We start from the raw sequence: 26,217 nt of genomic DNA, 5'->3' as shown, positions 1-26,217 counted from the left end.
TTTAATGGCAATTTTAATAGTTTCCTAATCTATGTCTTAGCAATTTTAATCTGTCATTGACTGTAATGAGTTTGGGATATTTAGCTAGAAATGTAGGAAATTAAATGTATTGTTGATCTTTATTATTTTATCTCCTCTCTTCCCTTTGGCAATATGAGTTATTTGAGTGAGTTGTGTATATATATGTACCAGTCTATTTAAAATATGCATTGTATGTAAAACCAACTAGATCCAAGGCTGAATGACCAAACATTTGTCCTTCTTCTTTATAATATGAGGATATAATCAAGGCCCTTGTAGATAAAATATAGTTTATTTATCTGAGAGAACTTTCGCGTCTTTTAGGATTGGCATTGCATTTTTACTTGTGTTAATGGTAACTTTTGTAGCAAGGTCTGTCCTTTCAGAACATGGTGTGCTTATATCAACACACAAATCAACACACAATGTGTGTGCACACATCACACACTTACACGTGTTATCCACCCATAAAATCCACTCAGACACAATCCAAATGTACAAAGTGCCTCTCTGGATTTTTGGCTATTTTTACAGATATATGCTGAAGATATAGAAAACTGTTATTTTTTACTAGTAAATTAGGTGACAGCTCTCCAGCCAGAGGAGAACAACACTGAGGAATTCTCAGCATAGGTATGTAGCCCACAGCACCATCAGCCTTATGAGTAGGAAAAATATGAAAAAATCTCAACTGAAAATATCCCAAAAGGTGTGAATGTGTTCTGTTATATGGAGAGACAAAGTCATTCTGTTCTGAGTTTCACCAGGTAAATTCCATTAAAAATCTTTCAGTTTTCCTCCTAAAAGAAAAAAAAAATCTGACTCCTTGAGTTAAAATTTGTGTATTTTCCTCCTTTTTGGATGTTAGCTGCAGGACTGCCATTGAGATAGGCAGAGGGAGGGAAAGATCAGAAAGAAAATAACCTCTTACGTTATGATCACAGGTTTATGACATGCCTGTATTTGTTGTATTACATTTGTGTGTGTGTTGTGTACATCTGTTCCCCTGGATTTCATGGGGCTGTTATTCCCCTCACCCACCACCCCTCAGTAGCCATTTGAAATGTTGGTACTAAATAAAAATACAGAACCAAGAAGACAAAAAGATGAATCCAATACTTTACCCCAGGTGCCTCCTTTCATTAGCTTAAGGTACCTGCACAATCATTTTTGTTTTATGATATAATTTCTTGAAAATGTCTCCTTCACACTGTTTCCTTTGTGGGTTGGTTTTAAAATTGTCATTCGAGATTGAACAGCACCAAAAAGCCGAGGAGGCGGAGGAGGAGAGAAGGAAGGAGCGAATATGGAGGAGAAAACCGAGTTTGACCTGCAAGTCAAGATGAGCCCGAGGTCCCGAGGAGCCCCGTGGCCGGGTCCCCGCTGGCCCCGTGCCGGGAGCCGCGGTGCCCGGGAGCCGGCGGAGGTCCCGGGAGTTCGCGAGGCACGAGCGGTGGAAGCTGGACAATGGCAGCCCGAGCAGCCCGCGATGGAGCAGTGAACTGCTCCGAGCGTTTCACTGTAGAGAAGCCCCTCAGGAGCCCGAGAGCGGCGAGGCAGAAGTTTGTGTTGCGGGCTCTGCCCCTCTCAGTGGCACCGCCGGGCCGGGACAGCGCGCAGACAGCGGAGAGGCGGCATTTCCCTCGCCACGGTCCCCGGCTCCATCGCCGGTGCGCTCGGAGCGATGCTGGGAGCCGGGCTGCAGCTGCGGTGCCCGGGTGCCGCCGGGATTTGCCGGGAGCTCGGGGGGGCGGCGGGGGGCGGCGGCGGCGGCGGTGCCTGCGGTTCACATGCCCCGTGCGGAGCGGGCACAGCGGCTCCGCGCCCCCGAGCGCCCCGGGACCGGCCGCCCCTGCCCTGGGCTCGGGCTGCAGCTCCTCCCCGGCACGATGCGCGCAGGACATTAGTGGCTCTGGAGCACTTTGAGTTGCTCCCACCCCGCTCCGTGGGATTAATCTATCCTTTTGGAGGTTATTTTCGGCAAGCAGCCTCGCAGGCGGGCAGAGCGGCCGGAGGAAGAGCCCGCGGCAGGGGAGGGATGCGGGAGCAGGGCAGCGGAGCCGGGCGGGACTGAGCCACCCGCAGAGGAGAGGAGGAGAGGAAAGGAGAAGAGAGGACAGGAGAGCTGCCCTGCTCCCTGCTCCCGTGCCGGGCTGCCTGCATGGCTCCCGGGCACTGTGGAGATTGTGGGGGCTGCTGCTGCTGAGCAACCATCCATCGCTTTAAACTCAGCCTCAACTTAGCGCAGCAGGCAAGAATGGCAAAGCCACTGGAGCTTTGGAGCTGCCAGGAGAGCCAGGGAACCTGGGTTTTGGTCGCTGCTGTCTAATAAATGGGAGTAAAATGGAATTTCTTACCTGGGTTTTTCCTGCCTTGATTCTACTGTGCACTCAACAGCACAGGTGTATCAGGTAAGAAAACATCTTATCATTCTTTGTTAGACTGGCCTCAGGCAGCCGTTCTCTCGGGGTAGCTGGAGTGAGTGATGCCAGCTCTGGCTGGGGCTCCCACTTTTGCCCAGGGATGCTTTCTGCACTTTTGGGCCACGACTGCTTTGAGTGAGTGTTCAGGAGAAAAAGGGCCCTTGACTGAAGAGTTTCCTTAATGTGCCTCATCTGTTTCAGTTTTTTTCTTTCTTCATTCCCTAGCTGAGAATGCACTTCTGCCAGTTGAGCAGCAGTTTCTTGGCTTAGTCAAGGGCTGTGTTTTAACAGGATGCTCCTGGAAGCTTTTTCCCGAGGGCACTTACTCTAAATTGGGGGCAATCACTTTTTGTAAGGCACTGCAATATCCCAGATCAGCCTCAGCCCCTCCAGCAGCTCGGTAGGGGCCTGCTTGAACATGAAACTCTTCCATAAACCCCAGCACAACCAGTGGGGTATGAGCTGAATAGCTTTGCTTAGGGCTTCCATAGGTGCCATTAAAACCCCAAAATACAACTATCCCTTTCTAATGAGTTCATTAAGTCTCCTGAACTTAGGTTAGCAGGAAAAGACTGTCAGAGATCTTAGGGGGAAAAAAGATTTGGAGAACGCAAACCATTTTTTAAAATAATAAATTTTAAAGAAAGATGTATATTTGCAGCTCTCAGTCACATTCCCTCCGAAGGTGTTAGCTAGGCAACCAGCGACGGTCTCGGTATATTCTTATTCTCTCCAGATCTGGAGGCTGGATGTGGAGAAAGCTTGCCATGATTACGCAATGAAAATAGAGGGGGGAGTAAAAAAGAACTTGCTGCATGTAAAAACATGCCTACACCCCCCAGAGCAGGGGTGGTTGTGGCATTAAAGGGGTCTTGTATCTTCTGCTTCATAGACATCCTTAATAGCTTCAGAGGAGTGGAAGAGGCAAAGTGGGAACTGTAGTAAAACATAACATTGTTGTTACACGTTTTGGAATTAATCAGGGAGATCTGATTTTTTTCACTGGGAAGGAAAAGAATCTTGCTCAGAGAAAGTGTCAAGTCAACTGCTCTTAGTCAGGATTGACAGAATGATTTATCCTGTGACCTTGAATCTGTTATCCAGGGTCAGATCCTGACATCCTCAGACTCTGAAGCAATCCAGTGTTACAGTGAAGGCAGAGGAAATACTGCTTATTACCTAAGGGCACCCAGATCCTTCCCATCATTTCAATGATCCTATTTCTCCCTCTGCAACTGGGCTACCATTGAAGCTGGGGGTTGAAAAGTGATGTTTGAGTACGTAAGACCAAAAAAAGAGAGAATTTTGAGGAAGAGTCAGTCTTTGCCTCTGTCTCCAAGGTCTGCTCCTAGGCACAGCAACTGCCAGGATATGTGTTTGTTGGACACATTATTTATTTTATTATTAATTCCCTAATTGACTTTCTTTCTCCAGTTACACGATAGTGATGAATTGTTTGGTAGGAATACATTCACTCGTGGCAGACTCAGGCAAGGCAAATTCTAACTTCTTAAATTCCAACTGTTCAGGTTGTCTTCCAAATATTCCAAAGTGCGAGACATTTCATAGTCAAGGAGAGCTTCTCTGTTTGGATTCAGGATTTAGGGTGGCTATGGCAGGACACAGTTTAATCTTGTAAAAAGGGAGAAGCCTTGCTTGCATGTGTACTTTGGATCAGTTAAACAGAACTAAAGTGAAATTTTATCCTTGCATTAGTAAAAATATTTTTGGTACAAGATGCTTTTATGAATAGCAGCATATTAATGGGCAAAACTGCCAATGGCTTAATTTTAAATCCCTGATTTTGTTTTCTAAATGCAGTGTGATTCAGAATTTTGATGACAGAGGCCATCCAACACCCCTAAATTCTCTGCTCCTGAGTTCTGTGCACTGTATTTTGAAAAAAAGCCCCATATTCCAAAAAGGAAGAACATTATGGTGATTTTGAAATTCACCAGTAAGACAGAGAGACAAAAGACTTCCCAAAAGCAAAACTACCAGTGAAAATAATGTTATGGTTTGGCATAGGGGGGAGTATGCAGGCTGCTTCCTCAGAGCATTTCTGAATACCCTTCTGGGGTGCTTTAGCTGTGTGTAAAGCAATTTCTCTGTCATGTGTGTTATTTGTCTGAAGTGAATGAGCTAAATTCAACCTAAGTCAGCACATTTTTGTCAGGTAAACATTTTTTTAAAAATAGTGGTTTTTGGTCTGCTCAAGACAGTGGTTAGTGGCAAGGAATTTGGCATTTAAATGATTGACAGGTCTTCAGGACAAAGACTGTGGCTTCCACTATTTTATCAGGGTTTGAGATGGGGTGGATGCTGCAATAATAAATGTGCCACAGTGAATGAGATCATCTGCAGAAAGATGTTTGGGGAAATATTTCTTCATTTGCGTGGGGAAAGAGCACTTCTGAAAGGAGTTTTGGGGTATGTGTCTGTGCTTTGTAATTTCTCACTGAAAGAGATTTTAATTCTCTAATTGGAATAGGTGTATATTCAATATTTAAGTTTCCACTCTGTGAAGTGACTGTTATACTCTTGCATTTAATTGTCATTCTGCTGTGTGTCTCCCTAAGCCTTTTACTTCTATTCGTGGAAAAGAGCAGCTTTAACACGTGAATGTATGCAGAGAGTGGTCCATTTTCTGTAGCTTAAAACTGCCAGAGAGGCTTTGATGTTCTAAAGGTTGCCATGAATTAAGCCTAATGCTTTTTCAATTACATTTTAAAACACAAAACATATTTACAGTGAGCTTCCCTTAGAATCAGGAATGGCAGATGGGAAGGATATACATACTGCTGTGGATAATCCTGGAGTTTGGCAGAGGTCAGATTGTTCACTGACCTTGCAGGATATTCCCTGTCTTTTTCCCAAGAAAAAGTTTTCTTCAGTGGTGATGACATCTGGGACATCTGTCCCAAATGCTTATCAAAATGAAATATACTGATCTCAGTCCTCCAATCAAACTCTTTTTTTCCATCTACCAGGTTAAAATATTCATATAACAACAACATTACAATCCCCAAGAGAATTAGGTTAGCAGATCTAAAGAAGAAACAGAAGATGATTTTCATCACCTTGCTGCTCTGTGAATTTTTCAGAAGATCAGTGCACTCTCCTGACCAGTGTAGCCTGTGTCCCACTGGCCACTGACTTAAAGATTCTGAGCTTTTTTGGACGGATGCTGGAGATTTTGGCACGGCTGGGCAAAAATGAAATTACTAATACTATCCCTTGCTCAGCTGCTGTTGTGCTCTCATTCACATGGAACTTACAGATTGCCTCTTGCTTTGATGTGATTTAAATACCAGATATTTTCTAGTAATATTGATAAACTTCTAGCAAGTGTTTTCAAGCAGTGTTCTGGAAGAGAGCAAAGACAGGCTTATGCCTCACTTGTCTGACAAGCCCTTTAAAGATGTGCTGTCCAAGTTGATTGATGTTTCTCCTCCAGATCACTCCACATTAGTAGGATGTCCTGGTCCTGCAGCAGCTGGGAGGGAGGTGTCAGCTTGGATAGGAAGGATTTTGGGATATGTGTACTTTTTATTCTAGAACTGCTAGCACTTAGCTCTGAAAGAGACATTTCTTTGCTCTGTCATGTGATATTCATTGCTTGGAGTTGCTTTCCCTAACCTGTGTCAATATTAGGGAAAGAGGAACTCCACAGGTTTGTGCAGCTTATCAATGGGGATTTCCTTTCCCTTTGTCCATGCAGGAGAACTCACTATTGCTTTCATGGTTTAGACAGCAGTAATCTATTTTCAATGAGCTCAGCTGAAGTTCTCCTAATGCTCCAGATATGGACAGATGCAAATATATTCTCAAAAATATCTGCTTGAAATGAGATGTGTACAGAGTCAGAGTGTGGATCCTCTTCTTCAGCTTTACCTTTGGGAGTGACTTCCAGAGGGATAGATGTCCCCAGACTGTTACCATTCAGCCAGTGAAGACCTCCACACTGGCTTAGTCCAAACTGAAGAGAAGCTTTTCAGGAGCTCTTTTACTCCTTGGATTTGACAAATCAATCAATCTTGATTTTACAAAGTCCTTTTTCTTACTGAAACAAGCTTTACAGCAGCTTACACTGGGAAGTGAAGTTGCTGAATCAACTAATAATAGTTGCCTTTCTTTTCATCCTTACTACTTACACTATGAAAAGTTAATCCCTTCCAATGCAACTTTTCTATGCTGGTCTTCCTTTTTCAGGTACAATAATGAGTAATATTTTAGGCCATATATAATCCCAACTGCTTATCAAGGATGAAGGAAATTCTCCCAGCATTCTTCTTGTAACTTTAAAGCACTGGATGTGATGTGTAGAAGTCTGAAGGAATGACTCAAAGGAGTTTTCACCACATGGTAAATCGAGCCATAAAATTATTTCAGCTGTAATATTTTAATAACCCCCCCTGGTATTAAGTGCATATAGCTCCAGTAACTCCAGCACATTTGTTACACTGAGGATCTGACCCTAAGGCTTTATTAATAATAGAAACAAGATTTATTTTAATTGTGTCATGGATATTTAAGTAAAACTCCCTCTAGATTGTAATCTGCTTAAAACACATGGCAGGCTATAGCCCTCAGTCTTTAACCCGACTCTCATCATTTTAACTTCTTTTGAGTTCCAAGACTTTCCTTAATGCCATTAAAATAGAATCCTGACACAGGAGAACAGCTGAACTCCAAGTGCTTTGTCAAAACATGATCAGCACATGGGATACATCATTACAGTGCTGTCACCTTCTGACTTGAATTCTGTTTTCAAAACATTTTACTGAACTTGGTTGCTGCTTTAGCAACAGAAGATGAAAAGCATCACCTTCTATTGAGAAGTCAAAGAGATTTTCAGCAGATATATTCATTCAAGTGTATTGTAGCTATTTAATTAGGAAAAGACATAGAGTACCATTCTTTACATATAAAAGGATCTCTGACATTTTACTGATTAGAAACACCTTTCCATGTCTATGGCTGGGACTTGTGAATTGCAAATAAGTATGTTTTTAAACAAACTTATTATAAAGCTATAATTTCATTAAAGTAAATAATGATGGTTGGATGACTGAAAGACCAGCAGTCTGAAAGAAAGAAGTGTTGATATAGTTGATGAGACCCAATAAAGAAGGAAAAAACCTCTGTCGACATCTGTTATAAATCTTCAAAGCCCTTGTCTAAATCAATTATGCTATTCCAATTTATGTAGCTGAAAACACATCTTGAAGTGTTCCAAGATCCTTCCTCAGGAGAGACAGAGGGACCTGAGAAGTAGCTGGGATAGTAATTTGAGATGAACATACAACAGTGTGCTCATGGCAAGGAAATCTTATAAATGCAGTTTAACATCACATTTTGCTGGGAACTAACGAAGTTGCGCTTGGAGCAGCGTCCCTGTGCTGGGAGGTTACAGAAGCTTTGACAGCTCTGCTAATGCAAGACTTCAGTGTCTGTGCTGCTCAAAACTTACATTTACACATTGTAATCCCAGAACTCCTTCCTTATATAATTGAGTCCAGACAAGAATTTTAAGACCAGGGCAATCAAAGGTTTTTCTTTCAGTCTCCTGTGAGAAGAATTGGTTATTGTAAGAGACTCTGTTCCTGTGCTGGCAATAACTGCTCATGCTGAGCTGAATGCCCAGGCTGGCATATTTTGGAGAGAAAAACCATGTGCTTTATGTGGGTCAATGTCACATGAACACTCTAAGAAAGTTATGTAAGTATCAAGACAGAATGTGTTTGTGTTGTATTACTCTGCAGCCTTCCATGGATATTTAACCATTTCTCTTCTGTTACAAGTCATAGGTACCTCTCAAATGGCACATTTATAGCTGGGCTCAGTGGAAGATGCTAAACCAGTGCTCAGGCAGCTTTGATCCAGTACTTGCATTCAGTCACAGGCCCTCTCAAAACCACTGGCAAGTCTTCTTTTTGCAAATGGTGGTGTCGGACATTGTCCCAGCCCCTCATTTATCTCTTCCTGCCCTGTCAGTCACAGTGCAGTGAGAGGAACGAAGTGAGCAGGCACAGATCTTCAACTGGAACCTGCCAGGTTTAACATTTAATGAAGACAACACGACCTTGCCTTTGTTTGTAAGAGATGGTGAAATATCCACATCATTGCTTGTGCCAGGACTGAGGGGCTGGCAGCTGCCAGGAGCTGGCAAATGGCAACCAGACCCTGGGCTAAAGTCTTCAAGGAGCATCACTGGCCTGGCAAGAAGAGGCACCTGAGAGAAGGAGCCTGATTGCTGGGAGGGGCTGTGCCATGAGCACAAATCCCACAGCAACACATCTCCCAACTAAAACCTGCTGCTTGCTATCCAGATTCCAGATGTGCAGTTTTTCCTGTTTTCCTGTCACATTTGACAATGCACCAGCCTTCTTGATCTCAGCTGTTCTATAGTAAGAAGCTGTCACAGCTGCATTTCAGAGTTCACAGATGCATTTTAGGCAGTATAAAAAGTATCTTCGTTTCCCTCATGCTTTTTCTGTTTCTAATTCTATTTTTCATACTTTTTTTAGAAAGAAAGAAACTTTTTAAAAGTATATGCTTGTACTTAAAGATGCCACAGTCTTGCCTGAAAATTTGATTTGATTTAAACAGAAATAGCTGCAATGGTTTCTACCTATAAAAATTTCCATTACAGCTGATTCGAATGTAGGTGGTCTCTGGTGTAAAATAAGTCAATAACTTCCATTTGCTGTTATTCTTCTGTTTGTGAGCATGGGAAATTTTAAGATACTTATTCTCTTTACCCAGAGCTATGAGTGACATCGGAGATTACATAGGTTCCAACATTGAAATCTCCTGGTTGCCCAACCTGGATGATTTGATGAAAGGGTACGCACGAAATTTCAGGCCTGGGATTGGAGGTGAGACTTGGAGAGTGAATAATGTATCTTTGGTTCTTACAATCCTTCTGATGTTTATGTGAAATTCATACTTTAAAAAGTTGTGATTATCTTTTACTTGGATGCTGGAAAAAATAACAATCAACATTTTGCTTGATTTTGACAAGAGACAGACTGCTCGACAGCAACACAGGCTTCTGATGCAGTTCTTAAATCGTTGACATCTAAGCTGAAGGAATTTTGTATTTCATTAAATGGTGATAATTTCTGCATCTGCTTAAAGTCATGTTGTCTTAAACTTGATAATGTGATTTCCAGAAAGGATTCTATGATTTTTGTTGTGATTTTATCTTGTGTCTCTTATCACTCAAGTGAAGTGTGCTGTTGGAAATTGAGGGCACAATTGGTAAAAGATTTAAAACTCTTGCTTTAAGAACGTACTTTATAATGGAAAGCACTTCAGTGAACTGATTAAAGAATTAACAGTCTGGGGTCATTGATACTTTTATGGGTACTATGATGATATAAATCACCCCATTCAAATGTTTTTTCTCAGGTCCTCCCGTTAATGTTGCTCTGGCAATCGAAGTAGCCAGCATTGACCACATCTCAGAAGTGAACATGGTACAGTATCAGATATTTTAGTTTTGCTTTAAAGAAAACGAAGGTTCAAAACCAGAAGCTGTCTTTGTTGAGCTGTGTAAACTGATTTTCTCCATCAAGACCTATGCAACTCTTGCAATGTGTTATAACATTGATATTGAATCACTTTTTTATATCTTGTGCTTATCCATAGTAGGAGCATACGACCAAAATACAAATGCTTGGTCAGCTCCCTGGCTGACTAAGTATAAAAATATGTATTTGCACTGAACGCAAATAATATATTTCTAGGCTAAGACATTGATTTTTGGCTAAGTTCCAAGACATGATCATTGTCAGCATCACTTCTTAATTAGGATTTCTCTTGTCACAGGAATACACCATGACAGTATTTTTGCACCAGAGCTGGCGAGACGATCGTCTGTCTTACAACCACACCAATGAAACTCTGGGCTTGGACAGCAGGTTTGTGGACAAGCTCTGGTTGCCAGATACTTTCATAGTCAATGCCAAGTCTGCCTGGTTCCATGATGTGACTGTGGAAAACAAACTTATCAGGCTCCAGCCAGATGGAGTCATTTTATACAGCATCAGGTGAGTGACAAACAGTACAAGTGTTCTCTGTTGTGTGTTAACTTTTTGAACATTCTATAATCACTCAGCGGTCCTAGGAGGATTTCCTAAAATAATTATTAGTTAAAAATTGAAGAAAAGCTCCTATCCCCCTATCCTTGTCTTTATGAGAAGTCAGGAAGGTCTCTTTGGCAGCACAAACACATTTTGCACTGCACAGTCACTGATCATGTCCAGAATGCCCTCAGTGGGAGAGAAGTCTCTCGTGGCTTTTGTCACTAGGCAAGGAGGTGCTGAATACAGAGCAAAGATTCTGTTCTCCACTCCCTCATTTTATTTTCCAAGGGAACTGTGAGCCTGATTAAGGCTCAGCTTCCCCATCTTTCACACAGACAAAGTAGCACTTCTCACTTTGGAAGAGGGCTGTGGCTGGAACTCAATAACTATATTGGCAGTTAATTGTGTAATGTTCTGAAAAATAATGAATGTGCACCTTTGAAACTGTAATCCAAAGTCCCCTTAAGGTATTTGTAGTGATCTTGGGGACAGTGAAAGGGAGGAGATTGAATCAGAAAATTCCTTTTTATCATCATCAGTAGCTGCAGAATCCTCTGACGTTAGACAAGTCATTTGACCTTTTTTCAATTCCCTCTGCCTCTGGGTTTCCCACAGACTCAGGCAGCAGCCAGCAGGATTTTGAAAACAGTTTCCTTTGTTAGTATTAAGGTTTCAAAGTTTTCCATTCAGTCTTTTGAGTTCTGAGGAAAAGGCTCCGTCTGAATGTCACTAACTGGTGTTCACGTTGCTCCAAACAGGATTACCTCAACAGTGGCCTGTGACATGGACCTTTCCAAGTACCCAATGGATGAGCAGGAATGCATGTTGGATTTGGAGAGCTGTAAGGGCTGAGTACCTCTGTGTTTTGTGTAAAGCCTGCATACATGGTACTGAGATAGCTGCACTTGGCTGGGATGATTCTGCTTTAGTCACTGGAATGTAAGGAGTGCCTTGGGGTTTAGAGTGAGTAGAAATCTCTTCATTCCCTGTGCTGGCCATTAGACTGTGGACTTTTCAATACCAGTTCAACCCCAGTCCAATCCAAATCTCTAGGATTTGATTTAGGGATGATGAACAATGTATACTCCTGCTGACAAATGTCTGGAACTTTGTGCTTCATGTGAAACCTTGTGCAGTTCTGACAGTCACTGGCATTACTGAGGTTTGTATCAAATCCAGTGAGAACAAGTAGAAAAGCCCACAGGCAAAATGTGATGTGCTATTTTTAATTTATGAGAAAATAGGAAAAAGAAAGAATTCCCTGCTTTTAATGAATGCCATTGTGACTAACCTTCACATAGCTCTTTAACTTGCCTTGGCATTCGTGTATCTGTAACACAGAAATCCATCAGAATACTGCATGGATGGGCTTAATTCATTTGTACTCACAAAGGAGGGTGAAGAATGGATTTATATTTTATCCAACTTGTATTTAATCTATGATCAGCATGTAATTCCCATGAGCATTAATACTTCTGAATGAAAATCACCACTGACACGAGCAGGGACCACCCAGTCAGGGAAAATGAATCTGGTTTTTAGATCAAGGAGCCTACAGGTCCTGAGGGTTGCAGAGATCTGGGAATAGCAGATCCTGAGCAGATCCCTTGGCCTGTTGATGCAAGTTTCTCGTTTTCTTTTTTGTCACTGACTTTGTTTTCTAGGCTGTTAACCACAATACCATTTTATCCTGTCAAAAATAGCAATCTACAGTTTTACTTACATAATCACCAAATGCAGAGGCAGCAGACAGTGCCCCAGCAATTCGTTCCCTCTCCCAGTGAGTTCTGCAGGGAGTTTGGGTGGGGGTTGAAGGTTTTAATTGAATTTGAGGGTTTTCATTTCAGTGAAACAAACAGAAATAAAGTCTCTTGAAACAAATGGATGCTATAGTAGCAAGTTGTCAATGAACATCAAAACTAGGAAAGATTGATTTCCTGTGGATTTGCATAGTACATAAATCCTCTCATTCATATCCCCCCTTTCTGCCACGGCCCTGGTGCCCTGCACCTCTCCAAAGCAGAAAGAATTATCCAGACTGAATCTCAGCACGTTTGCAATGTGTCTGGTGGAAATCAGCATAGCAGAGGAATTAGAGAACTTCTACAATGAATTCTCTAAGCTCTGATTTTCTCCCTTGAACTTTGTGTTTATTCAGCTTTCTTTTGGCAGATGGCTACTCTTCAGAGGACATTGTCTACCACTGGTCAGAAAACCAGGAGGAGATCCATGGGCTGGATAAGCTGCAGCTTGCTCAATTCACAATTACCAATTACCAGTTCACAACAGAAATTATGAACTTCAAATCTGGTAACAGAATCTTTCTTCAGTTCAGGGACAGTATCTGACTTTTTCCCGCAGAGAGAAACTCCTCTATCTATAATAGAAAATCCTTCTTCTTAAGTAACTAATTTAAGAACCTGTCAGGTTTCTGATAAGAGTTTCCTTCATCTTCCACTTGTAAGAAGTGCCATTCTTTGCTGAGCCTCTAAGTAGCCACTGTAGCATGTTCTGTCCTTTAGCTCTCTCTGCTTGACAAAATACTGTGTGCAGTAGCCAGACAGCACTTGATAAAAAGCACTTGAGGTATAGCTCACATTTTCTTGACCTAATTTGCAGCTTCAGAGCAAGAAAAATTTCCATTAGCCCTGATGTTGTGGAGCTTATGACGTACAGTCAGATCAGTCTAATTCTACCCCGTAGAAGTCAGTGGTGTGTATGTCTATCACTGGGCTTACTGCAATGTTTGTACAAGATTGGAGTCATTTCTTTCCTGCTGATTTTTCATCCTCTTTCATGTATTCAGATTCTCATTTATGCTGCACATCTCCTCTAAGCTCTTTTTTGAGTTTGAAATTAACTTGGCCTTTTAAAAAATCTAAATTTAGTATCTGGAGGACTTTCTACAGCAGATGATAAGACAGTACACATTTTGAAGCAATACTGTTATTTGAGAAGACTCATGATTTTATTTTCAGATCTGGCATTGATATGACCTGAGACAAATCATTTGACCTATTCTTAGCTATGAAGGCTGCAGTACCTCGTGCAGGGTTTATGAAGCATCAATCGAACAGCATTCAAAAAAGGTTTTTGTGACCCTTGTGCAGAAGATGCTAAAGAGTGTAGCTCTGTGTCATTATAGGAAATGTAATTTTTAATATCAATCTAACTGTAATTCACGCAGCCAGAATCTCTTCCGCCTGCTCTCTTTTCCAGCAGGTCAGTTTCCCAGGCTCAGTCTCCACTTCCACCTTCGGCGAAATCGAGGAGTTTACATCATCCAGTCTTATGTCCCTTCCATCCTACTGGTGGCCATGTCGTGGGTGTCCTTCTGGATCAGCCAGTCAGCTGTGCCTGCCAGGGTGTCACTAGGTAAAACAGATGGCCTGGGGACTCACAGGGAAGGGAGTGCTCGAGTGGGAATTGTGCTCTCTGATAATCCTCATTAAGGTGCATTTATGACCACTGTGTTTACATTTGCAGAAGGGAGGGTCCTTTGAAAGATTTCTCTCCTGGTTTAATTTCTGTCGTGTTATCAGAGCAGCTGCCTCAGTAAGGAACAGCAAATAACCACCTAGGGAGGGTTAAAAGCAGTAATGACTGTGAAAGAAATGAAAGAAATTATTTGAAGGAACTGGGATAGTGACAAAAAAAATGTTCCTGGAGCTTGTGTGTCTGTTTGTCTGATTAAGGGTTGCTAGTCCAGATGTAAAAGTGTTTAAGGGTTAGTTCTTTAGGTTTTGTTTCTCCTGATCTAAGACAAAGCCAAGGATAACTTGTTCAAAGCTGCCTTAGTCATACAAATGCAGTTTCTTAAAAGCTCCCCTGTTTTGAAAATCAGAAGCCATAGTATTCAGGGGCTTTTACTGTGAAAATAATTCTCAGCCTCATATTAAAAAATATATTTATGTATATTAGTGCATCTATTTCTCTCTCATGCTACCCTGCAGGTATCACCACTGTTCTTACAATGACCACTCTGATGGTCAGTGCCCGATCCTCACTCCCACGAGCCTCTGCCATCAAGGCACTGGACGTTTACTTCTGGATCTGCTACGTGTTTGTCTTTGCTGCACTGGTGGAATATGCCTTTGCACATTTCAATGCTGACTACATGAAAAAGCAGAAGAACAAGATAAAGGCAAGAAGGCAGAGTGCAGAGGTCAGTAAGTGTGATACTGGGAATAACTTTGCCAAAGCAATCATCCTGCTTCATGACCTTTTACTACAAATTCTTCCTAAGAAAGGCTTTGAGAATGTTCTTGTTGGTGCCTCAGCAATTCAGAGCATGTAAAGCCATAACCCGAATTAAATGTGCAGCACAGAGTCTTCCATGAGTTCTGCCAAAGCAGGGGTTAAATCCCATTCACCACATATGGATCCCAGGGGTGTTTCACCATGCTGGTGCCATGGATAGCTTGGATGAATGACACTGTCCTTGCCCTATAAATTGCCATTATTCTCCTCTTTCCTTTGCAGATCAACGTGAAGAATGCCATTGTTCTGTTTTCCCTCTCCATAGCTGGTGTGAACCAGGAACTGGCAATTTCTAACAGGCAGCACCGAATTCCCAGAAGCCTGCCTGGATCATATGGCACAATAGAAATAGAAACTGGAGAGACAAAACAGCAGCAGGGAATGAAACTGGACAAAAAGACTGGCCTGAAGTCCCTCTTTAAACCCATTGATGCTGACACCATTGACATTTATGCCAGAGCCGTGTTCCCAGCAGCCTTTGCAGCAGTCAATGTTATATACTGGGTTGCATACACAATGTAAAGGCAACAAAAAAAAGGAAAATTCTTCCCAAAACCTACAAACTGAACAATACCCACAGGCTAAAAAGCCCTCACTGAAACTGAATTGAGGCACCTCTTCTCAAAGTATTTTCCAACGAGCTCAAATACTTCCAAAGTCAAGAAGGTCCTGCTATGAATTCCTACCTAAAGCAGCAATTTATTGCTGACCTGATTTGATACGTAGGACTGCACTCTGCCAAACAAGTCCAGCTCTTCCTTTCCTGTAATACCACGAGACAACTTTTCATATGTACATATTTGTAGCAAAAGTTAAATCTTAAATGACCATATTTTCCTCCACTTCAAGGTTGATCAGTAATGAAGATTTGGCTTTCCACACTCAGATAATTTCCTTTTTATTTGTAATGAAAGAGCTCATTCCTCACTTCTGCACGAGTGGTTTTCTGCATCTGTGGGCTGGTCTAGGTTTAACAGTAGTGCTAAAGCTGGTGTTTTTAATCAGGAAAATCTCATGAACAAAGTAAAAGGGAAGAGAGGGGAGTGGAAGTTTTTTCTTAAAATATGATTTGTCTTGGAAAAAGTATTGAAAAATTTCAATGCTCTTAGTCACAGCATGAAATAAAATATACTACATAAAATTCTACTGAATTGTTAATAATGACTGTATTACATTTCAGATCTGAGCTAATGAAAGTTTAAACACTTAAACACAGAAATGTTTATTAGTTTAATAGGCCTCAAAATAGATAAAGTGGTTTAGAACCACAGGGAAAACTTGGGCTTCCTGTGTTAGATTGGGAAAAATTTGAAAGGTGCTTGATAATGAAGGAAGTCAGACTCCATTTTCAGGAATGACTTTGGATTTTGTTCTGTTAATTTTCACTGAGAATCTACCATGTGTGCCTCTGAAAATATCCTTTTTAAATCTGTCCCTAAATAGCTGAGGGAAGTAAAAAAATTTCATAACTGCCTTTAAGTTATTCCGTTGCTTTGGATATTTTTGCTGTTTTTATTCAGAGGCTGACCTAATCTCTTAGGCCTCTTCACTTCCATTATTCAACTGTGAAATTTATGGGTCCTCATACACACTGCTTAATTCAGGACTAGATCTCTCACCCAAGTCATGCAAAATAACACTTTGTTCTGTAAATAATCTCGGTGAGCTCAGCAAATGAACACAGTATTCACAATAAACTAGTTTCACAATTATTCTCTAAAATCTCCACAGTAAATATATTGGAATATGGATTAAAACAACTGAAATATTGTTAATGGAGGAAGCCGATGTAAGACACTACAAAAAGGCAATTTATTTTCAGGATATTGTTGCCTTGAAAGTGAGAGGTTGTTTTAAAAATAGAGAGTGCCACAAAAGAAAAGGTGAAATGAGAGAGAGGGAAAGAAGAGGCTGAAAGCTGCAATGGAAAGGAGAATGAGAGAGACTAAGGCAGAGGCTGTAGGTGAGAGAAGAGCTTTGCTGGCATTTAGGATGGGGCTCTTGAACGTGTGGCTGACAATTAATAATTGCAATAAGGGTGAAAAGAAGATTTGATCCTGGTGGAGCATGTGCACATTCCTCCTGCCTTAACTCAGCTGTGATTTAGTTTGATTTCATATGACCAGCACTGAAAGATAAAACATTTTAGCACTGATTTATAACTTAGAATAAGATTTGTTCAGTATCAGCAAAGTAAGAGAATGCTTTGAAGAAAAAAATAATGATCTTGAACTGGGCTGTAATAGAAAATATGCTCCAGTGTAGATCTTAGGTTCACCTCAGTCTTTAGTTTCTGTGATCATGGAAAAGCTATCAGCCACCAGAGTGCTGGAAAACCCCAAGTGACATTTAGCTGTGATTGTTTCACCAAGTCCTCACCAACCCGACCCTGGACTGAGACACCTGGATTCTGTCCCACATCTCCCCACTGAGCTGCTGGGGAATCTCAGTCAAGACCTCCCACTTCATCGTCTGAAAAACTGCTATAATGATTTCTTTCCTATATCTTTGAGTTTTACAGAAGAAAAGCCCTTCAGGAGAAGCAAAAGCTGCTATCCTCCAGCTAGGTAAGTGCATCCAATGGGTACTTTCATGATACTACTCACCATAGTTTCTGAGGCTTGCATACTGAATTAAGGCCAAGTACCACTCAAATGTCACCTTACCCAGAAAGCAAATGAAAATCTGCATCTCTTTCAATATATTCAGGTAATGAAGGTTTTTTTCTTTCCCTCCTGCTTCTCCTCTTTCTAATTTGTTTTTCCTATTGTTTGTTCCTGATGCTAATGGAATGCTGCATTTCAGAAATACACTATATTTTTTTTCTAAGTGTGTTTTTGGTCATAATCACTTTCTCTCCAAGGAAACACAACCTCTTCTGCCTTCTTCTGAATAAATACTACTTCTCTATATAATGATTTAATGCAGAGTGGAATAAAAACAGCAGAAGCATGACTTTACTATGCCTTTCCCTTACTAAGTTGTTGCTTTTTCCATGATCTATCACCACAAAAATACTACATCCTTTAGAAAGACCACAGTGCCACCACCTTCTCTGTTACACTTGCAAAAATCAGAAATAATCTTTAGTTTAAAATCAGATTAACTTCTGCTGGGAAAGCAGAATCCAACCTTTTTGTATCCCACTGTTTTCTCCAGCTAATAGTTTATTACATAGTCTCTCAATGTCAGTAACTTCTGCTAAGAGTGAAATTATTGACTAAATCCAGCTAGAGGAATATTCACAGCGACTTCCCAAGGAGTGCAAATCATAAGAAAATAATCCATGATTCTGGTATTATTAAAGAGCAGAGAAGGAAGCACAGCCCTAGTCCCTCTAGTGTGCAGTGGCAGCTTATTGAGAGTAATTAGCAAGAAGGTGGCTGCAGATATTATAAAGGCAATGTCTGATCTAATTACTTCAGCAGTAATACTTTGTAACTGTGCACCTGACATAACTCCTTACACTGCAGCCAACTGACTGATCACATGGGGTTATTGGACAAAATTAGTTGCTTCTCCATCTGGGAGACAGTCACAGGCTGCATGTCCTGCTGACTGCTCCAGAAGATTTATTCAGTGAATTTTTTCTGTAGTTTGACTGCAGATCTTCAAGGTGCACAGCTCAGCGTGACTGATCAAAGTAAAAGGTGGCAGCAATCTCCTCAAAAAACCCCAAAGCCAGAATGTCAGACTACCTACAATGATGTAGACAGAAGCATAAATAAAAGGCAAAAAATATCTCAGAAGGTTGCAGGGAGTTGGAGAAGTGCCCTGTGAGCACACATATGGCAATGTGTCCATCCCAGAAACAAGGGGATCTGAGGGGAGAACAGGAGTTTCAGCTGCTGTTGCTGCACTTGCATGAGTAGCACAAGACAAAACACCTCCATCAACAAGAGAGAGATTTTCTTAAATTGGTTTCCAGAGCCAGAAACTGAAAATTCAGATGCCATTCAAACTTTTGAGGAGACATTTCAGTACAGGAGTATGGTGAATTGATTGGAGTTTTGCATAAATTTGAATCTTCTATACTTTTGTGTGTGCTTTACTTTTTTTTTTTCATTGACATTATTGTATTTTAAAATCCCCAGACATTACTGCTTTAGACCTATTAACATCTAAAGACAATTCCCTATTCAACTCTAATTTCATGATGCCCTTAATAAAGTGAAATAAGCCAGATTTGATGTCAGTTGAATGCTGACTTTGGATGGATTGTACTAGTGCCATAAAAAAAAGTATGTGACAGATGAGAAGGCACTTTTTCTGTGCTGCACCTGAAAGCATTTGTGTTCCTCTCAGCAATTTATAGTACTGCTCTATGGACTGGCGTGTCTGTGAGAAAAAGAGTGGGATATGTGTTAATGTAATCATTCTAAATGTGAAGTGTTAATAAAATGTAGATATACAGAAATTGGAGCTTCTATAAACGGACAAAATAGGCATTCCAACTATTGAACTGGAAGATAAAATGCATTAGAAGGAAAATCAGAATGACCCTAGAGATTTCAGCCCATAATGACATCCTGCCTTTTCAGTGCCCAAGGGTTTGCAGAACTCTCCTTTGGCCTTGACAACAGAAGAGGAAGCACCACTGAGTGTTCATGAGAGCTTTCTGGGGGGCACTTATGCACGCTGCTGTACTGATTGAAAAAATAGCTATTGCTGCCTCATGAGGTTAAAAAATCAGAAAGCACAAGATGAAAGATGAAGAAGAGCAAGATACTGCATTTGTTTGAAGGTAATGCTGGCATTAATTGTGACAGCACTATGAAGAGGTTAAAAACCAGAAATATCTGTCCTGTTTCTGGGTAAAAATGAAAGCATTTATCCCAGTTAAAGCTCTCACATCAGTTTTTAACTGGTTTGCTAATCCAACAGATAATGTAGCGAAGCCAATTTAGCTCAATGAGGCTTCTGCTGTTGGGACAACACAACACTTAATACGATTGCTCTGATTTTAAATACCCCCAGTCATTACCCTGGAAAAGCACTTCTCGTTAGGAGCAAAACAGCACCCTGTGTATTTGTCTCTGAAGCAGAACAGATAACAAGCTTATTGAAAGTTTCTGAGAATATTTTTGTTTAAGAAAAAATCTGAAGCCACTCCCTCCTGCCCTGTTTATTACAGCAGCTTAAACCAATTGCCATGGTTGGAAGCCTGTTTGATATTAAAATAACATTGTGTGCAATATATGTTACAAACATAAAGAGCTGATTCTTCCTAATGAAAACTGAATACAAATTTGGCAATGAATATGTGTTTTTGGATGGATTTGGTAGACAGATGAGAAAGGCACTGTGTCTTAAATAGAATTAATTTGAGGATCTAAGCCCCTCATTACATAATGCATCAAGGATCTGCTCTCTCCTTATACTAGCTTTGTGCCACAGCTATTTCTTTTACTAAGTCCTGCACAGTAAAAACAAATCTGAGAAGACAGTCAAGCCCAGACTGTCAGAAAATATAGCATGAACAGAACTAATCAGATGTTATTGGGAATTCACTGTTCCATGAAAAGATTGGTCAAAAAAAAAAAAAAAATCCAAATATTCTGCATTTCTAAGACACTGGAAACCTCTGGAAACTTATCCTTTCTTTAACTCTTGCAATACTTCTATTTCACTTGATCCTCAGTTCTCTTTCCCTTTATTTTTTTCCTTTTGGAAAGGTGAGAAGAAGAGGCAATTTTCTTTCTCTTTGGCAAAAGAACATATTAGGCAAAACTAATATAATCTTATTGCCCAGGTATGAAAAACAGGGAGACTGAAAGTCTCAATTGACAAGCCTTTGCACCTTCCAATGATTATTACATAAAAGGCAAGGACTCAACCCTGTGATAATTAGGCAGCACACTCCCACACAAACACAATCCCACACAAACACACTCTTTCTTCCCTGTTTCACTCTCTTACACTGCACACTACTAACCCCATACATCCAATAGGGAGAAGAAGATAGTTTAAGTCATGCCTCAAATTCTCCTCACTCTCAAAGAAACTCTTCCTAATTTTAGCCCAAATATCTTTAACATAATTACTGGGTAACGTTAGTTACTAGCAAATCCAGGTTGCATTAGTTGTTTATTGGGTAAGTAATCTCAATAAGAGCAACCCAAATATCACAAAATTCAATTTTCATTCATGAGGTTACCAAGTGGAGAAGGGAGAACATTTTTCTTTCCACAGTAATAAATAATTGGCCAGCTTTGGCCAATTGGAATAGGCAGAGCTGGAAGTAGCAAAACAATATATAGGCCATTGAGCTATCCAGTATTACAATTACTACAGCCTTAAGATTAAATAAAGACTGAGTGATGAAATACAGAGTAATCTGTAAAACATCTGGTATAATGTTCCATCCAGGCTGTTCTTCCTTTATTGCTGCATTTCTTCCAGCTTTAAACAAATACAAAAATAACTATTTCTGTACATCTTTAACTACATTTTTTACAGATATATTTAAGATTATCCTACCCCTCATCTTTGTGGATGAAACTTTTACATATACAAGCTTGTATGTGCATATATATAAAGGACAGGAGGTTCTACATTTTCTTTATCAACAGTGCACATAGTATTGTAAAATCAAACAGGTTGTTTAAATATCCTGAAAAAGTAAATACAGAAGCACAAAGGTTTGGGTTTAGTTGCTTTTAAAGATGTGTAGTTTGGACTACTCACAGAATTCCTTCTCCTCCTGGCTAATGAGGTGTCAACAAGAGAGTCAGCTTCTGGTTGCTTCTATCTTATATAAGACAGACAAGTAAGGGAGGTGTTGGCTTAAAATAGTCTTGAAACATTATTCATTTTGTCTATTTTAACACAGGCTAGAAAAACACTAATATTCAAGCCAGCAAGAAAATCTACAAAGAATTGTCATGGTGATTTCTGATATTATGTAGAATATCTGCTTTACTCCAGTTTATCTTCAAATATATTAATGCTTTGCCTTATTATTTTTATCCAAACTTTGTGGCACCTGGCCCAAATTCATTCCCATTGCACCCAAGGATTTCACTGCCAGTTATTTCAATGGAAACAATATCTAGTCTCTTCCTGGCAAAAGAAGAGAGTAAGTAGGCTGGAGAGCAGCCTGCACATGCTGCTGGTTTGATCTGCTAAAGAGACATGCTATGGGGAGGCATTTTTATTTTAAAGTGATACAGAACTGGTTACTCACGCTTCACATGCACTTGGAGATATGAGCTGTCTCTCTCAATTTCTTCTTTGTTTAGTTCACAGTGTGAAAGCATCATTCTAATCCCTACTAAATCTTTAAAACCTTGGAAACTTGAAAGGTCCTAATATAGCTGAAGATTTTGAGTCATGAATTCAAGCACTAACAGGATACCTGTCTTCTACCGAGGTGAAATTAGTACCGATTGACCCTTTTTTGCAACAATTGTCTGGAAAAAGTAGCTGCCATAATGATGTTTTCATTGGAGCGTTTGGGAGGGAGGAGTTTTCTGGTCAGCCTTGTCAGAAACAGACAAGTACCTTGTGTCTGATGGCTCACGCTGTACTTTAGATTAATGCAATCATTAACCCAAAGATTTTTTTTTTTTTTTCCTTTTAAACTAATTTTTAAAAGAGAGTTATCAACACCCTGAAGCACTAAATAAAGACGTACGACTTGTAAGCATCGTCCGCACAACCGTGATTCCCAGCGAGTTGCCTGGGAATCTCTTGCCATCTGCTGGAAACGTGCGGATGTACAGCCTGAAAGGAATTTACATCAGTGCCAGGAAATAATGGAGAATATTCGGAAAACTCGTAACTGTGAGTTAAAAAGACAATTCACATCAGACTCCCAGGCTGCAGCAGTTGGACTAACAACCATCATCAGATTCCTGAATAAATCACATTTTCGCTGATACAGATAATCTGTGGCATGATTGGATGCTGAGGTTGAATGTCGAATTTCAGAAATGAAATATTTGAAAAAAACCAAAACCCTCTTTAGCTTTCTCTTTCTCAAACAGATTGCTTCATATCACTGCTCTTAAAAGATATGATATGAAAAGATTCTAATGGTGATTTTTAAAAGAACTAAAAATTTAGATAGCTCATTTACACCTGGAATAAAATGAAATAAAATGAAATGAAATAAAATAAAATAAAATAAAATAAAATAAAATAAAATAAAATAAAATAAAATAAAATAAAATTACCTGTAGGAGCCTGTCAGCTCTTCAAATCTAGAAATATTGCAACTTTTAAGTTGAGGATGGCTTGTAGAAGAAAAAAGTGCCTGCCATGTGGAAAAATACGGGGGGGGGGGGGGGGGGAAAGGTGAAGAATACACTCAGGATTTACAAATTGTGTTTCAAACCAGTTACAACCTTGTCAGCTAATGCACAGAGCAAAGCCAAGGTCCTCTCCAAAAACTGCCATCTGCCCAGAAGTGGGAAGCATCTATTGAGAAATTCAACTGTTTAAACAGTCTTGTAATACAAGAAAATACAAACCAACTCAAAACAAGACTTCTAAAAAGACAGCAAGTGAACAACCACAAAATATCTCTGTGAGATGTAAAAATATTATGGTTGAGATTTTTTTTCATCAAGCACTGAAAATATACCTGAGCTTTTCTCCGTGGTAAGTTGTGCTAGAAGAAAAAACAGCAATAAACCACACAAAACTTCAGATCACAGTTCTGAAGAACCTTTTATCTCCCAATCCAACAGCTCAAGGAGCTGAAGCATTTAATTGACATGGAGATCAAAGACTACCTTGACCTGAAAGAATTATGTTTGCAGACCTACCTTACATAATGTTCTCCATTTCAAGCAGAGAAATTTGGAACACATGAAGATTTAAGGACCCACTTTGAAACCAAATTGAGAGCTTCCGAAAAGATAAAATTAGCAGTGGACACACAAATAATTCAATTAAAGACTGATAAATGAAGCCATGGGGTGCATTTCGTTGATGTTAGAGAAAACATCTTGACTGATGGGAATACATTTTCCCATTTTACTGCTAATTAAACTAGTGCCAACTCTTATTTATTTGTATTTTGGAAGATTGTAAAAACACCAAAAGAAACCTCAGAGCTGCACTGCTGACAACTATCTAACTCACAAACCCCAAAAGCCCCACAAAGGTGCTGAGAAAGTGCTAAATATGCCTGAAAAAACTTGATGTAGGTGTACAAATCATGACCACTCAACTCCAGGTAGCCCAAAAAAAAAAAAATAATAGTTGTGTCTCCCTGTTTTGTTTTTCAAATGTTGTCCAATGGTGGATATAAATACATCAAGAAAAACCCCAAAGCAACCCTTTTGCTTGGATAGCTTATTTGCTTAGAAAAGTTTTAAATTACACCAGGAAACCAGCTGTTTGGGCAGGATGAGCAGCATTTCCACTAGAGGACTCTCTGAGTTCACCATCCCAGCTTTCTGTGAGGAAAAAGCAGGTGATCCTGATTCATTCACAGTTTGGAAGAAAATATCAAAGCATCATCAGAGAAAAACATCCAAACCCAACTTTACAAAGCATTAAACATGTCACAGACTGCCTCTTGTGGTACTCTAGGTGCTCCACCACTAATATATTGTTTTTCTCTCTCGTCTGGCCAGTCTGACATTATTCCCTCTTTAGTATCTCAGCTGTGATTTTCCTGCTTTAGCCACTTTGAGTGGCCCCTCCCCAGGCTGGTTGCTGGATTGACACTCACGGGACATCACTGCTGGGGCTTCCTGCTGAGATTTCCTGGGAAGCAGCTCTGGCAGCTCCAGGGGAGACAGAGAGGGCCTGTCCTGCCTCACCTGTTCCTTCAGCACCTGGCCTTTATCCCCTCAGCACATGTCCCCTCACATCTGTCCCCTGAGGAGCTCACCTCTGCCCTCATATCAGTTCTTCCCCACTGGTCCCCTCACACCAGTTCCCTCAGTACCTGTCCCCAGCCCCCCTCACACTAGTCCCCTTACATCAGTATCCTGTCATACCTGTCCCCTTCACACCAGTCTCTTGTCACACCTGTCCCCTCACACCTGTCCCCTGTCCCCTCACACCTATCCCCTGAGCACTGTTCCCTATCCCTCACACCAGTCCCCTCACACCTCTCCTCCCTTACATGTCCCATAGCTCCTCACACCTGTCCCCTGACAGCAGTCCCCTCAACACTGTCCCCTCACACGAGTCCCCTGACACCTGTCCCCTCAGCACTGTCTCCCTCACCTGTCCCCTGATACTTGTCCCCTAAGCAATCCCCTCAGCAGTGTCCCCTCACACCAGTCCCCTGTCCCCTCAGCACTATCTCCTCACACTACTCCCTTGTCCACTCACACCAATCCCCTCAGCAATGTCCCCTGACACCTGTCCCCTCACAGCAGTCCCTTCTCACCTATCTCCTCACACCTATCCCGTCACAGCAGTCCCCTCAGCACTGTCCCCTCACTTGTCCCCTCACACCTGTCCGCTCAGCATTGTCCCCTCAGCACTGTCCCCTCAGCACTGTCCCCTCATACCTGTCCGCTCAGCATTGTCCCCTCAGCACTGTCCCCTCACACCTGTCACCTCAGCCCTGTCCCCTCAGCATTGTCCCCTCAGCATTGTCTCCTCAGCCCTGTCCCCTCAGCACTGTCCCCTCACACCTGTCCCCTCACCACAGTCCCCTCAGCATTGTCCCCTCACACTTGTCCCCTCAGCCCTGTCCCCTCACACCTGTCCCCTCACCACAGTCCCCTCAGCATTGTCCCCTCAGCACTGTCCCCTCACACTTGTCCCCTCAGCACTGTCCCCTCAGCACTGTCCCCTCAGCACTGTCCCCTCAGCATTGTCCCCTCACACCTGTCCCCTCACACCTGTCCCCCCCCGCTGCCTCAGCCGCCGCTCCCTGCAGCGCCGCGCTCCCATTGGCTGCAGGTGTTCCCCGCCGCCCCCCCGCCCGCTCTGGTTGGCCGGGACGCTCCGGCTCCCCAGGTAACGGTACCCGCGCTGCCATTGGCGGCGGGGAGGCGGGACCCGGGCGGGGATTGGCTCTCCATTGGCTGCGGCTCCCGCCCTCAGACCGCCATGTTGCCGCGGGCGCGGGGCGCTGAGCCTGGACAGCGGCTGAGGGGCGCCGGGGCCACCTGGGGTGGGACTTGAGGGGACACCTGAGGGACAGTGCGGCTCCTCCGCCGGCCGCCGCCACCGCCGCTCCCCGCCGGGGGTGTAGCCGGCAGCGAGGCAAAGTCCGCTTCGAAACTTCCTTGCGGGACTTTGAGCAACTTGAGGCCGCGGGGGTGTAGCCGGGCAGGGCTGAGGGAGCGGCCCCTGCGCGCCGCGGAGCCCCGCTGTGTAGGGTGGGACCGCCGTGGTCGGAGCAGGTAGGAGTCCGGACGGCCCCGGTGGAGACCGCTCCGTCCGGGGAAGTGCCGGCGCCAGCTCGTCCCGAGCGACGGTGTCGCGTCCCGGCCGCTCCCCGC

At 41.9% G+C, this 26,217-nt stretch overlaps 3 protein-coding genes across 8 annotated transcripts in view; 2 read left to right on the top strand and 1 right to left on the bottom strand.

Moving 5' to 3' along the window:
• CFAP74 (cilia and flagella associated protein 74) overlaps positions 1-24,640 on the bottom strand; it is a 67,007-nt gene extending 42,367 nt beyond the window's left edge. For 2 of the 3 annotated variants that reach the window (XM_053997427.1, XM_053997428.1), the window contains exon 1: positions 24,483-24,637. The gene's annotated coding sequence lies outside the window, so the exon portion shown is untranslated. Of the gene's footprint in view, positions 1-24,482 lie in introns of all 3 variants that reach the window. The other variant, XR_008440425.1, reaches the window with a different exon arrangement.
• Positions 558-15,943, top strand: GABRD (gamma-aminobutyric acid type A receptor subunit delta). Of its 4 annotated transcripts, none has more exons than XM_053997432.1 (9): positions 558-654; positions 9,213-9,325; positions 9,861-9,928; positions 10,281-10,501; positions 11,296-11,378; positions 12,710-12,847; positions 13,757-13,912; positions 14,491-14,702; positions 15,020-15,943. In XM_053997432.1, exons 2-9 carry the CDS (start codon positions 9,217-9,219, stop codon positions 15,317-15,319), a joined length of 1,287 nt encoding a protein of 428 aa, XP_053853407.1. In that variant the 5' UTR covers positions 558-654; positions 9,213-9,216; the 3' UTR covers positions 15,320-15,943. The 4 variants fall into 4 exon arrangements, with proteins under 4 accessions (XP_053853407.1, XP_053853405.1, XP_053853404.1 ...); XM_053997430.1 differs by lacking the exon at positions 558-654 and adding an exon at positions 907-1,173 and having other exon boundaries at positions 13,760-13,912; XM_053997429.1 differs by lacking the exon at positions 558-654 and adding an exon at positions 907-1,173.
• Positions 24,641-25,898: 1,258 nt separating the features above from the next.
• PRKCZ (protein kinase C zeta) overlaps positions 25,899-26,217 on the top strand; it is a 39,366-nt gene continuing 39,047 nt past the window's right edge. Inside the window, exon 1 of the mRNA XM_053997545.1 lies at positions 25,899-26,118. The gene's annotated coding sequence lies outside the window, so the exon portion shown is untranslated. The remainder of the gene's footprint in view (positions 26,119-26,217) is intronic.

Source organism: Vidua macroura, chromosome 23 (genome assembly GCF_024509145.1).
Source record: "Vidua macroura isolate BioBank_ID:100142 chromosome 23, ASM2450914v1, whole genome shotgun sequence".
NCBI classification, from domain to species: domain Eukaryota; kingdom Metazoa; phylum Chordata; class Aves; order Passeriformes; family Viduidae; genus Vidua; species Vidua macroura.
This window is presented reverse-complemented; position numbering and strand designations above follow the sequence as displayed.

Excerpts from the sequence above, each read along its gene's own strand:
- GABRD (XM_053997429.1), top strand. The coding sequence starts at position 1,085 with ATGTTGGTACTAAATAAAAATACAGAACCAAGAAGACAAAAAGATGAA. Across the intron at positions 9,929-10,280 it reads ACATCTCAGAAGTGAACATG|GAATACACCATGACAGTATT; the intron begins GTACAGTATCAG and ends CTCTTGTCACAG. Across the intron at positions 13,913-14,490 it reads GCCTGCCAGGGTGTCACTAG|GTATCACCACTGTTCTTACA; the intron begins GTAAAACAGATG and ends GCTACCCTGCAG.